This window comes from Notechis scutatus, chromosome 3 (assembly GCF_049901735.1).
Source record: "Notechis scutatus isolate UNSWTSFEM ecotype Mainland chromosome 3, rNotScu1.2, whole genome shotgun sequence".
NCBI classification, from domain to species: Eukaryota; Metazoa; Chordata; class Lepidosauria; order Squamata; family Elapidae; genus Notechis; species Notechis scutatus.
The window spans coordinates 156,018,506-156,033,481 of record NC_142011.1 but is presented as its reverse complement, the minus strand read 5'-3'; the positions used below and the strand labels follow the sequence as shown (position 1 = coordinate 156,033,481).

At 33.2% G+C, this 14,976-nt stretch overlaps 1 protein-coding gene across 2 annotated transcripts in view; it reads left to right on the top strand.

The window, feature by feature from the left end:
- Positions 1-14,976, top strand: part of CDH7 (cadherin 7) — a 119,337-nt gene that overhangs the window by 88,415 nt on the left and 15,946 nt on the right. For both annotated transcript variants that reach the window (XM_087961480.1, XM_087961479.1), the window contains exons 7-10: positions 4,021-4,274; positions 7,223-7,359; positions 8,160-8,281; positions 11,171-11,288. In XM_087961480.1, coding sequence (XP_087817606.1) covers positions 4,021-4,274; positions 7,223-7,359; positions 8,160-8,281; positions 11,171-11,288 — 631 coding nt within the window. The remainder of the gene's footprint in view (positions 1-4,020; positions 4,275-7,222; positions 7,360-8,159; positions 8,282-11,170; positions 11,289-14,976) is intronic.

Genomic DNA, 14,976 nt, shown 5'->3' with positions numbered 1-14,976 from the left:
ATATATTGCAATAAGATTTTAAACAGATTTGGACTTTCTTTCTCTTTGATTGATATTACCCCAGAAGGAGAAAGTGAGAACTCTGCCTTGGTTTGGACTGACTGATAACTTTGGGACTGCTTTATTTTTTTATTTTTTTTCTGAATATTCTGGTTGTTGTAAGAAGAAAGAAGGGGAAAAGAAAAGAAAAGATTTATAATGGCTCTTTCTGTTGAGGAACTAAGAAAAGAATATGAACAAGCAAAAAAAATGGTAAAGATGGTGTGGAAGAAGCTTTCCTTTTTTAGAAATGGCGCTTACTAACTATCAACAAACATTACAACAGATGAAGACAGCAGAGGAACAAGAAAGAAAGGAAGGAGCCATTTTTAATGAATCTCAGAATTTGATCAAGAAAGAAGGAAGAGAGAAAAGAAGAAAACTAAAGGACTTAAGATCTAAAAAACATTTAAGAAAGGGAAAAATAAGGTGCAAAACCAATATGATGATAGTAAACAAAAGGGAAAAGGAATACGACAGAGAAGGGAAGCCAGTAAGGCAGAGGCTAGAAGAAGGGGGGTAGAAAGGTTTGTTGGGAGAAGAAAGAAAGGGAAAAGGTGGAGAAAAGCTACAATGTTTTGAAATTAAATGGAAAAAGGAATTTTTATGGATAATGGATAAAGTATAATTTTTTAAAAGATTTTGCAAGGTACATAAGATGAGATGGTAGTATTGTAATGGTTCAAGAGTTGATAAGAGATTAAAATGTTAAAATGTTTAAAAATGATTGGCTTTAAAATTTAATAATAGGGAGGTTTAGAATACTGTTTTAATTAAAGAGTTTAATAAGATTATGGTATTGATGTTATTATAAAATTTTTATTATAGTATTTTTTTTTAATAGTTGGATTTATTGTCTAATTATGTACTTAATTATTTTGGATGTACTAGTTAGATAGAATGTACCAAGCAAAATCGGATTGGGTATTGGATATTATTTTAAAGATTAATTTGATTAACTTGGGGGAGATAGAAAGGCATCATACTCTGATTAATGATTTCAGGAGAAACTTATTTTCTTTTTCTTATAAGGAATGAGACAAAGGGATGATAAAAATGGACAAAAGATACAAATATAATGATTCAAACTAAGATGATTAATTAAGATAGAATTAAGAAGGGTGAAATATGTGGAGAAGTTAATATAGAAGGCTTAGAATGGTAAATAAAATAAGTAATGATATGTAAGATGAGCATGAATATAATTGAAGTCCATGAAGAGAGATACCTGGGTCCAAGTTACTTTCCAAAAGATTTTTTTATGTTTTGTGTGTTGTGTGTATATGTTTTTTGGGGGAGAATTAGTAAAAACTTGTAGAAATATAGAATGAGAATAATGGTAGCTAAGTCAGAAAGAAATAGATGAAATAATAATAATGATATTGAATAAGAGTAAAGAGAAGTAAAGAGAAATTGAATAAGAGGTTTTTGTATGTTATATGGAAATGGTTTAAAACAGAATCATAATTTATCTGACTTGTTAAATTTACAATGAAAAAGGTTTAAACATGTAATGAATAATGATAATTTGTGTGTTTTAAAAATTAATAAAACTTGTTTTTAAAAAAAAATAAAAAAAATAAAAAAAAATAAAAAAATATATAAAAAAAATAAAAAAAAATTAAAAAAAAAGGACTGTCTCATGAAAACCTACCTCCAAGGTGCAAAAAGATGACATTGTTTGATGAAAAGGACTCTGAGCACTCCCTTTCTGCTGGATATGGTGGGCCAAGCAAAAACAATGGGAGAATGGAAAGTGTGCGGCTATTTGGAGAGTTATCAATGGGAGCCACCAAATAATTTGTTGAATATGAAAGTGCCCTAGATGAGCAGTTGTCAAGTGTCTGTACAGTTACTAGAATAGAATGGATATTTATGCATTTCATTATCTGACAACTATGAACTTAAATGATATACCATCGGTAAGAAACTAGTGGAATCTCTTAATGGAATTGGAATTGTCCCTGTGATAAATTGATATATTACATTAAATTTGTTAGAGACTAATGTATAATAGTTATAAAAGCATATAGTAATTATAAAAATTAATTGGATTTTATGTTTGATTTAAACAAATTAAAAGCTACAATAAAGGTGTGACACCATGATGATAACTTACTATAGTGTTAATGAATAAGATTGTGATGAGGCATCTAATTAGGGGTATGCATAAAATGGAACATGTTTACATGTTTCTTAAGAACATTCTAAGTTTAGTGTATCCTTTAAGAACAAAAACTTGAAATGGTTCCCATATGTTATTCTGATTTTGGATCTAAAGTTTCGTTGCAAATGTGTTTTATTTTGGTCTCAGAACACTTGAAAAGAAAATTTTCTGTATCAAGACTGAAGGTCTATTGAGGTTGAAATAGCCTCTGCCTCCATGACCCCTTCATTGTTCAGTATATTAAAGTTCACCACCTTGATTTCATATGATGGGCTCTGTATTCTATATAGAGCTCTTGAAGAAGGAAGAAAAATATCTAAAAGAACAGTATTCTTTTCTGAAGTGATAAATCTTCATATTTTGCTATGATGCTGTGCTCTGACTGCTTTATAATGGATTGAGTCATTAAGTGGGTTTCATGATTAGCATTTCAGATATTAAAATAAGTATATTCATTTTAATAACAATAGTATTTGGATAATTTTCAAAACCTTTCCAGATAGTGCACATCAATCCCAGTAATAATAAGAGATAAAATTATTAGCACAACACACCCTTTTCTGATTCAAAAGAGGAAAACAAAAAAAAAATGTTACTCAAAATAGGAAATTATAGGTATGGCACATTTTATTTCATTTCCTTTGTTTATTACAAGCTTGTGTGCTTCAAATCTACCACAAATTACTTCTAACACATGGTAGTAGTAGCATAGAAGAGCAGATTTGCATAATCAAGCTAGCGAAAAAAGAATCCTTCACATAGTTTAGATTTGCTTCCATATTAGCGGCAGGTGAAAGTTGCTAGGAGATGAAACTAGAATCTTAAAACTCTAAACAAGGTATCAGCAGTTATTGGCAAGCTTGTAGGGCATGGGGATAAGTCAGCATGTGCAGACACATCCACGAGAAACCATAAAGGTTGGTGCCTGTCTTTTCTGAATGTGCTCAATGACCGTGAACTGAAAAAGCAAGCTGTCAAACAACTGTGAATCTGTGTTCTCGGATCTGACCTTGTCTGTCATGCAACTTGTCCTTGTCTGTTTCTTCCATTATAACACTCTGAATTTCAGTAACGGTGATCAGCATTCTTAATCAATCTAATTTTCATGTTTGATTCTGAGATTAGCAGTATTTCAATCAGTTTCCATGCGGCTGATTTATATCGTTCAAACTCAGTTCTGCATATTCAGAAAATATGATTATGCATGTAATTATTAATAGTGTTTGGAATGTATCTAATTACTAATTTGCCCATCCCACACAAAACAAACTCACAGGTATGTAAAAATAGAGGAAATCACCAAGCAATAATATTAATACATAATATTTGGTTTGATTATTTGATTTTTTTCAGACTGTAATATATAGTAACTCAGAAAATTAACGATGAAAACAAATGCAATTTACTTCTCAGTACAAACTATTACCCATTTTATGTAATACGATTATACAGGCATGCAGCCATTTTAATAGAAAGTTTCCCTGTAAGAATTTCTAGAGCTTGGAAATTTCTGTATGGCTCTACAATCCTTTACATTGATAAGACATTCATTAGTTTGATTGATGTGGGACTGAAAGCAGCAGAACCATCATCTTGGAAATATGTCCAGTCCATTCCAATTCTCTCCCACAGTTCCAAGCACCTTGAATTGATTGCAAAAATCTCATTTGGAATTGTAAAAACTTATTTTATATAAATTTTCTTAGGTCTGTTGGAAAGACTGACATTTTTGTATCTGAAGATGGGGAAAGGCCAGTATATTCTGGGGTAGTCATAACTCAAAGATTTTGCTAATGAAACTTTGCCATTTCTAGGAGTTGGATTACGAAACAAAGACCAGCTACACACTGAGAACTGAAGCAGCAAATAAGCAGGTAGATGCCCGCTTTCTAAGCCTTGGACCATTCAGTGATGTGACAACAGTCAAGATCATTGTGGAGGATGTAGACGAGCCACCCATGTTTAGTTCACTTTCATATAGCATGGTGATATCTGAAGCAGCCAAAGTAGGCACTATTATTGGTACTGTAGCAGCCCATGATCCAGATGCATCTAACAGTCCTGTCAGGTAATTTGATAGCTCATTTCCATTTTTTTTCAGGGTATTCAACTGTATATTCTTTTCATTTATTTATTCCTGTTATATGTTCCTTTTCTCACAGGAGTATTTGAAAATATGAGGCCTTTGTCAGTTCAAATGGAGGAATATCTCTATTCTCTCCCTTTATTTTCTTCCTTTATAATTCCAAAGTTGAGAGGGAGAGGGAGGAAGGGAGGAAGGGAGAGAGAGAGAGAGAGAATGAATATGGCAATGATTTGGTCAACTGAAACAAGGTTCCATTTCACTTTAAAATTGTGTACAAGTATTTTAACAAGGACTGTGTAGAGAATGCCAAAGATCTTTATAAATGTGCAGTTCACTAAGCTGTTAAGAGACGGAAGCAGCCAAATCTGCATAATATTAATTTGCTTTTCTGTTGTAATTGCAAATAGGTTTAATTCTTTGGGACACAGCAATTTATAAACATTCAAATAGGTAAATACCACTTCATCAGTATTCTAGGCTACATTGCAATGGTTTTGTGGCATTTGTTTTGTGGCATACAGGGAGAGGGACAACTTGCATCACAAATGAAATGTGAGAAAAATATTCCACAGATGACAAGAATTTCTCATTATCCACAAACCATAGCTTTTGTTCTCCCTAAATTATACCAGCTGCTATTCACAAACAAGATTATTTCTAGAAACAAAATCAGTCCTAGATATTGCTTCAGTATTTATTTTTCAAAAATGTCCATATATATATATATGTATAGTATGTGTGTGAAGTCCTTATTTTGTGTGTGAACGTATGTATTTTAGTTTGTGATATTAGATTGGCTGAAAAGGAACTTCTTCAAAATAATTAAATTCAAAGTACTGTTGAATGTAATAATTTTGTTGAAGAGCAGAACAGGTCTGATAACGATGCAATTATAACTTAGACATGCCAGGTTTTAGTGCTTTATTTGAGCCAAAACTGATACCTATTTTGAAAAAGATAAGCCCAAAATGCTTGAAACAATGTTATTAGATACTAATAATCAGTTGAATGTTTCTCAAGAAAATACACAAATGGCTTCCATTGTGACTGTTTATTAGCAACATTGAAGAAGAGTAGAGTTATTTACTTAAAGGGTTAAAAGCTGACCAGAAATTAAATTCCATCTACCTGGGTCTATCAAGATTGATTATATTATGAAGATGACCAGCAATACCTCTGAAGCCAACCATGAAGATTTTTTACCAGTTTTATCCTTTTTTAAGTCCAGCAAAATCAATATTTATTGTTTCACATAAAAAAGATCACTTTCTTGAATCTTCAAATTATCTTTATGACTGAACCACAAGTGTAGATTTTCATATAAAATATCAACTGGATGGCTTCAACCTGCAACCAGTTTTATCTTCTAACTCTGAAATGTCCTTTTGGTCAAACGTGAATTAAAGAATTTGTTTTGACCTATATCTACTTAAAGTCATTTTATTTGATTAGGAATAAGTTTGGCAGAATGTGGAAAAATTTTATGTGTATAGAAGCATATTCTTTTTCAAACCATGGTTTTACAATATTCAATATTTATGTCAGGATTGATGAACTAGCTCAGTGGTAGTCAACCTGGTCCCTACTGCCCACTAGTGGGCATTCCAGCTTTCATGGTCGGCGGTAGGGGTTTTGTCCCCTACTTTATAAATCACCATTACTGTGGAACCGGTGGGTGGTTAGAATTTTTTTTACTACTAACAGAGATACAAAAGTGGGCGGTAGGTATAAAAAGGTTGACTATCCCTGAACTAGCTGATGAAAGGTCTACATTTCTCTGCCATTTATATCTCCCATTGCTACATATCCAAAAGAGGTGACAATTCTGAAATCATCATTATAATCAGTAACACTCTGGAACTTATATGAAATAGTCACATATCTCTCTCTACTCATTTGTTTTAATCAATTACAGTGTTGTTGCCATTCTCCTAAATTACTCCTTTCCTTCACTTTCTCACTTTCCTGATGAACTTAAATCAAATTATGGATTCTGTGGAAAATTCTAGTTAAGCCATTTTACTCAACTACTGTTTAAATCATGCCACAAGCTTTTTGTCATTTTTGAAGTGCTGCCCTGCACACACAAAAGCTTTATGTAGAATGATTCATACTACCAGTGGGTGAGAACTCTGATTTTATACTTTTATTGTGATGGCAGGAAAATGATTTAGAGTTATACTATTATCCTGTGAACATACCCAAGTCTGGAAATATTTTGTAATGAATCTCAAAGGACATGGCTGTTTACAATGAGGGTAACCAAACCAACGAGCATTGGATAATCTCTCTGCACTTTGCTGTTTATTTTTGCTTTGAAATTTTCTTTCAAAAGAATTTGGAGGAAGAAAGAGAGTGTGTTTAAGCCAAAGGTGTTCAGTGATAAGAGTCTGAGTTTGTATGATGACAATCAAACTCCAAGAGCAAATGTGATGATATATAATCTACTCTCTGATTTCCTTATCCATCCTTTTTCTGCCTATAAAATATATTTTTTAAAAAACTGTTACATCTCATTGTGCAAACTGATGGAAATGGAATAGGTTAAATACAAATGGCTGATTTCTAGATCTATTTTATGTTATGGTTATATTCACATGTAGAGTATCCCCTTCCACCCACCACCAAAAATTCTTGCTTCATCCAGGAATTAAATAACAGAAAAGGCAAGAATATACCTGTGACCTCCCTTAAGAAAAACATTATGAAATATAGGGATGAAGCTAACACAGTATGTTTTACAGAAGCAGGTAACAATGTATAATGTACTATCTTAGTTTAGGAATATAATAAAACATCAGATTCAAAAAAGAATTTAGATGAAGAGGGAAAATAATAAAAAAATATTTCACCTTAATGTGAAATCAATGAAACATTTTTAACAATGCAATTGTATATACATCAAAAATTTGCTTTCATCTTTCATCCAGGTATTCAATAGATCGAAATACAGACTTAGAAAGATATTTCAATATTGATGCCAACACTGGGGTTATTACTACGGCAAAGACATTGGACAGAGAGACAAATGCTGTTCATAATATTACAGTTTTAGCAATGGAAAGCCGTAAGTTCCAATTTTTTAAAAATTGAAATTTTATGAAGTGTTGATTTTCACTGTATTAGCTGAGCAAATTTGAATCATTTTTTTTTTCTAAAACCAATGTCAATAGAAGTTTCTAGTTATAAGGTCTGAACTACACAGAGTTAATATTTATTCTATTCCATGATAATTCTATGTATTTTAAAGTACTTCTATGTATCCTAGGATAAAATGTGTATCTATTGTTGTAGAAACAGCTCTACTGTGATGTTTTATTATTTTATGCAAACTGTATAATCATTTTTATGGATTCAGAGACAAGAAATAGATTGGTTAATAAATGGCATTAAAAGGACACTGCAGAATTGATTGATCATGTAAAACTTTGGAACCCTAGAATTATATTTGACTGATAATATGGATAAAAGAGGTTCATTAGTCATCTCTGTTACTACAAATTGGAATTTACTGTGTATAACTACTATGTCAATACGTACATCTTGGTTAAAGAGAGTGACTTCATTAGATTCTGCTGGTGATGGCTGAATCTATGACATGCAACAACCTGGGTAGGTTATCCAGGTTTATTCCTTTGCTTTTATCTAAAATAGTAAATAAGAGGTGGTAAAAATAAAAGGTGGTAAAAATAAAAATATTAGTCATTGATTTGATGAGATGTTGCAACTACTGCATTTTGTTGTCATTGCCACATTTTTTCCCACTGACAATTTCATTTTGTTAATGCAGTTATACAGAATATATTAGATACCTGCAGAATTGATTTATGATCAAGAATAATAATTCCTTTTTGTTCCTTTTATCAGAAAATCCTTCACAAATTGGGAGGGGATATGTGGCCATCACTATCCTGGATATTAACGACAATGCACCTGAGTTTGCTCTGGATTATGAAACAACAGTCTGTGAAAATTCAGAACCTGGCCAGGTGTGGATTTATATTCAAAACAGCTTGATGATATTTTCTGCAAAACAGTGATTTGATTTACAGTGATTCCTCTTTTAAGTTAAAATATAATCAATTCATTGCAATAAAACTGACATGTTGATTTGAAGCTAAAATAAGCATTAACTGGGTCTGAAACCTTTATCATCCAAGATCCCACTACAGAACTGTGAATCTATACTACACACAGATTTGAACATCTTCTAGATGATCTTAAACAACCCATTTCCAGTCTTTTAGACATCTCCCTCTAGGAGTACAACATTTCTGGTTTCTGTTTTATATAATGTTTCTGGTTCATACAGCACTTCCTGGGAAGTTTAAGGACACATTACATTTGCTAGACCACCCTTTCTCAATAAACACCTTGAAGGACATTAGGATGCCATGAGAAGCTGGTAGGAATTCCACAGGATTTTTTGGGGGAGTAGGGGCCTTAATTATCTTTAAAGTTTATGAAAAGCCAAAGTAGTCCTAGGCTTATTAACAGAGGGATAGAATCAAGATCACGTGAAGTGTTAATACCACTTTATAATGCCTTGGTAAGACCACACTTGGAATACTTCATCCAGTTTTGGTCCCCACATTATAAAAAAGATGTTGAAACTATAGAAAAAGTGCAGAGAACAGCAACAAAGAAGATAATGAGACCAGAGATCAAAACTTATAAAGATCAGTTGCTTGAACTGAGTATGTCCAGTTTAATGAAAAGGGAGTCTAGGGGTGACATGATAGCAGTGTTCTAAGTCATTGCCATAAAGAGAGAAAGTCAACCTACTCCCCAAAGCATCTGAAGGCAAGGCAAGAAGCAATGGATGGAAACTAATCAAGGAGAGAAACAACCTAGAACTAAAGAGAAATTTATTGACAGTTAGAACACTCAATCAGTGGAACAACTTGCCTCCAGAAATTGTGAATGTTCCAACATTGGAAATTTTTAAGAAGAGATTGGACAGCTATTTGTCTGAAATGGTATAGGGTTTCCTGCCTGAGCAGGGGTTGGACTAGAAGACCTCCAAGGTCCTTTCCAACTCTGTTATTCTGTTATTGCGGTGAGTCACCCAGAGTTGTTTTTATGAGGTGGGCAGCCATATAAGTTTTCTGCATACATACATGATCGTAATTGGGAGGAAAAATAATTTTTTGAGCTTCCTGTGTCATGCAGTGCTAGTCCTTGCAATGTTGGGAATTTTGACTTGAGGGAACATAGCTGCCCACCTGCTGCTTTGCTGTGGTAAACCTTATAAAATGTGGATTGTGTAGGCTAGAGGTGAATTGTATTGTGAATGTATGTGATTTTGGTAGGACTTCCCTGAGACTTGAAAACTATTTGAAGGGATCCTCCAAGATAGTAAAGATTAAGAAAGGCTGCAGTGTTTCTCAGCTTCAGCAACTTTAAGATGCATGGACACTAACTCTGGGAAATCCCCGGCCAAGATGAGTGATGTGCTGGAGTGGTGTCCTAGAGAGTCCACTTCAAGAAAAGATGACTAAATGGAAGAGATAGGTAGAGTCAAGACAAATAGCAACATTTACATTTATTATTACATCCTATGCTAAGCACATGGAGCTACAAGCATACTCCACAATTTTTGATCCGCAGCTAGTCTCCACATTCTTCCATTTAAGATTAATGTTTTTCAGCTCGTGATTGATATTTAAGTGAACTAAATTAATTACTGAAATTATTATTATTTATAATGTACTACTTATAGTTTATTTTATTGCCTATTTTTAGGCAATAAAATAAACTATAAACTATTTTTAGGCAATAAAATAAACTATAACTATAATAAAAATACACTTTGCATGGAATTTTTGGATGGGCACTGGGATTCTACCAAGGCTTTTAAGGACTATACATGAGTCTCAAGGTGTTCTCCTGTCATGCAGAAAAGCAAGTCTGCAACATACATTTGAATCAGCTCTGTTATTATGTCTTGGGAAAATAAGTGTCAGGATAACAGAGTTCAAACATTTGAGTTTGTGCTAAATCCTTTAGGCAAAAACTTAAGCTTTCAGTTTGATGGAGCATTTGCAGCTTCTTTAGAAAAGATTTCTTTGGCCGACAGTATTTTTTCTCTCTCTTAAAATTCATTAAAATCACTGAACCCATCAAAGCTATCATTTCCCCTATTTGTTTCTTTTAAAAGAAATAACTTAATCTACTCTCTGGGGCTTTAAAATGATAACATTGTCCAAAACAATGTGAATTTGATTTGGAAGTATTTTCAGGAAAATGCTCTCCCTCAAAAGCATTAAACGGGCCCAGATTACACATTAGACTAACAACATTAAAATATGTGATACATTATGAATTGAAATGGCCTTATAATTCCTGTTCAATTCACCTGAAGTTAAATGTATAAATTAATAATATTTTTCCCCTCAACACCCAGAGTGGTAGAAGAGGAAGTAAAGAACATTATTTCTATCATTTTCATTGTCCCAAGAATTATATATACATAGAAATTGCCTCTTTCTAGAAACCGTTTCAAAACATTTATGTTGTCTTTTGTTCTAAAAATGCAACAACACCCTGCTGTAGAAGATCCACCACTTGGAGCCAATTTCAAGAAACAAATTCTGCCTAAGGAAGTGAAATTTATTCTACTGATATATTATGTTTTAGCAAGAGATTAATTGAATAGTGCCTGTCTTTTCTATCATGTTATTTTCCATCAAGGAGAGCTGTTCAGAAAAAAAACAACCTTCAATATACATTCTGAAAAGTACTTTCAATAAACATAGATTTCAGGTCATATTAATATTTAAACTTTATGAGTAATTACGTATTCTTAATGCAAAATAATTACATTGCAATGAAAACAAACTAAAATCGATATGAAGACAATGTTTTTCCCTCCTTAGATCATTCAAAGAATCAGTGCCATTGACAGAGATGACCCACCTAATGGTCATCAGTTTTTCTTCAGTTTGGCAGGAGATGCAACAAACAACCACAACTTCACATTACAAGATAACAAAGGTAAGGTATCAATCACGGTTCTAGCCTGAGGTCATTTCAGAACAAGCATGCTACCACTCTTAATTTCTTCAGAGGAGCAACCCTGGCTATCACCTAGAGTAACTTCCTTGTCAGGAAAAACATTAATTAAAACCATAGTAATTTCTTATCTATAGATCATATGTCAAGGAAAAAAAAGGTGTTGCTTAAATCATTTCAATCTATGAGCCAAACAGATGGGCTTCAAATCCTTTGTTAAACTAATTATTTTCACTTTTTTTCTTTTTTTTTCCTAAATGAAATTATACTTCAGAGCATTAACATTACTGGGCTTCAGATTTAGAAGTAGATTTTCTATTTTATTTTTTATCCTGCAAATAATTCAAGGTAGCGAACATACCTAATACTCCTTCCTCCTCCTATTTCAACAACAACAACAACAACAACAATCCTGTGAGATAAGTCAGGCTGAGAGAGATCGACTAACCCAAAGTTACCCAGCTGGCTTCCGTGCCTATGGTAGGACTAGAACTCGTGGTCTTCTGGTTTCTAGGCAGATGCCTTAATCACTAGTCAAATTGCTTTCATTTATAGGCTCCAAAAATCCAGAAATAAACTTTTCAAAACTTTTCAAAACTTGTAACAAAATAGTTTCCCACACATCACTTGCAATATATGTGTCACATCGATCATAAATTGGAGGCAAGAGCTAAAAACCCCACATTTCTGGTTGTTAATGTCATTTCAGTCTCCTGAAAATAATCCTATATTCCTGATGGATACAGATTAGTATTGTTTTGCAAAGTTTTAATCTTGTTTTATTGTTTTATTCATGTTTAATATTGGATGCTGAAGAAAAATCCTGGAGGAAACACTTTGTCTCAGCCATGAGGCAGCTATCGGTAACAGAATGCGATTAACTCATTCTCCAGAAACATATTGGTTCTTGGCCTGTAAATGATGTTTGGAAAGAGAAAAATCCTTGTGGTTTACAATTGATTCCAGGGTTATTGACTTACCATCCTATCAAAGAATGCAGACATTCTTGTCACCTTTTGCTTACTTATACTGTATTTCTTTCTTGCTCAGTTGTACTATGTTATTGCACTGGCCTTTTGATCCCTCTCATTGAACTTACCCTGTCAATTCTTTTATAGTTATTAGGCATTCTATATCAGTTATACTTCTGTTCTGAAACTTCAGACAACTGGAGTTGTGCTTCAAACTAGACAACCTTTTCATTTTCTATCTTAAAGATAGACATGTTTTGAGTGATGTGGGGCCACACTTAACATTTTTTTGAAAAGAAGAACTTGTTTAAGGGTCAGCTATGGCTTTTGGGTATGTCCTCATCTTTCCCTTAATATAGAAGGGAAATGTCACCAATTTTAGACAATGCTTTGGATCTAGTTTTAAGATTATGTTCAGCCCAGCACTAAAATCTTCTGCTCAACACATTGACCATATAACAGCAAGGGTATAGATATTTCATATGTGCTGCTGTTTATTTGTTGGTAGAAGACTGTTTACTTTTAGAAAATATCTAAACATATGTAATTTTACAATCCACTATCTGAGGATTATAGTTAAAAATAAATACCTATTATAATTAAATATATAATACAAAGTCCTCCAGAAATAAGACATATTTTAGTCTTAAAATGTTAAAACTGGAAAAATTTTTTTTGAAAAAAACCCCATTATCTATCCTTTATTAAATTCATTATCTATTTTCGTTTCTAAACTGAAATCTTTGCTATGACCTCATTTGAAGAGCTTAGATATGTTCCATTATCAAAATTGTTCTTGTGTCTGCTTAGCCCAGATCCTGAAGATTGAAAATCAGTTCAGTGTAGTATTTCTTTGATTTATGTATCATTTTAAAGAGTAGTTTTCAATTTTTGCAATTCTTTAAATAGATAGCAATGTAATTTTTGTGTGAAGGGCAAATGAATATTCAGAATTTGCATTTCTAATTCATTTGCACTCATTTTAATTTTTGAGATATATTTTCACATTAATGAATCATCTTCTGATAGATGTTCTTCTGACTACATAGATTGATTTCTTAAATTTTAATTTGAACATACTTAGATTTGTGACAACAATGTATTTTGTCGAGCTTACTAAATATAGATTATGTACTGATAGGTACATTTTGTGTAAAAAGCCATTTCATATTTCAAACATAAACCATGAATTGCAAATATGGTTTCAGACAGTATTTTATTGGCAATCGGGACCTTGAACTGAATCTGGAAACAAACCATAATCCCAGTGTTTTCACAATAACATGCAGCATGAGGATGGCTATATTTGGTACTAGTTAAAATTTATTTGTGGTTTTCAAGAGCTGCCCCATATTGAGTAAATGGCATTTGAACAAATGCAAATAGCAAGGGCATAAGTGACCATTTTCAGTCTGTACTTTTCTACATAAGACCCCAACTACTTGGCAGAAGCTCTCCTGGACACAGTATCCACAGCTTCTCCAACAGAAACCTGGAGTCCAGGAAGAGCCCTTGGAGTGCAAGCCTGCCCTTTCAGGGGAGTCGAACTTCAAGAACAGCCAAAGTAGATTGTGAATTAACAACCACTCTGTCTTGCTTCAGTTGAATCTGATGCTGTATAAATCTGACTCATCAGCACATCATCAACATATTGATGATACCTCACTCCAAGCCATCAGATCATCTCATCCATGTAGATGAGGAAGAGAAATGAACCCAGGGAACCCCATATTGACTTTCTCTGAGATTAACCTTTTCCCCTCCTGCAACAACTAAGAGACCTACCTGCTTAGGAAATGGGTGGCCAATAGTCCCTCCCAATCCTAAATCTCACTGACTGCCAGAAATATGCTGTGATTCACATAACTGAAAGTTGAAGAAATGTCTAGCAGGGCAATAATGGTTGCTTTTCCACCATACATGGCCAATTACAGGACACCAGGGAGGGCAACTTATTCAATTTGTGACTCATTCCTGGCTTGCATTCCTACGCCAAGGTTTCACATAAATCCCAGTCTTCCGGAATCTTTGTATATTTGTTGTCCTATCACTTTGCCCTAACCTTACTAAGAAGGAAGTTTGGATATAGGACAATAGTCCTTCACTGTAGATTTAAGCCAGATTTCTTGAAAAGGCGAACTAGTGCTTTTTCCAATGCTACTGGAACTTTCCTTAAAAAAAGGCGTTGACTACTGTCCAAAATCCAATCTGCATTTTCTTCCTTGCTTTTAACTTGCCCACAGTATGAAGAAAAAAAGATGGGCTTATAAATAGATTTGTTTTATAAATTATTTAAGGTTTTGGTTGGTTGGATGATTGGTTGGTTGGTTGGTTCTGTTTTGCGCATGTACTTACTTTAATAATACTGCCTTATGCCAGCAGGCAAGATCAAGTGATTTTCACTTGATTATTCTAAAGAGGGAATAAGAGTTTATTTTTAGTCCGAGTCACATACAGATATGATTACAATAAATGTGTCTTTCTTTCAGTTAATTTTTTTCCCCATGGATAGTGGGAATGGCAAGAAGAAAGCCAAAATTACTTTGATCTTATGTTATGACTTGATTACAATTTTAAGATTTAAGAGCAGTCATAAAAAAAACCTTTGGATCAACTAATTTGAAATATATATATATAAGACCATTTTTTCAGCCTTAGTTTTCTTTGCGTCATATTTCTGCATGCAAGCTTTCTCCCTA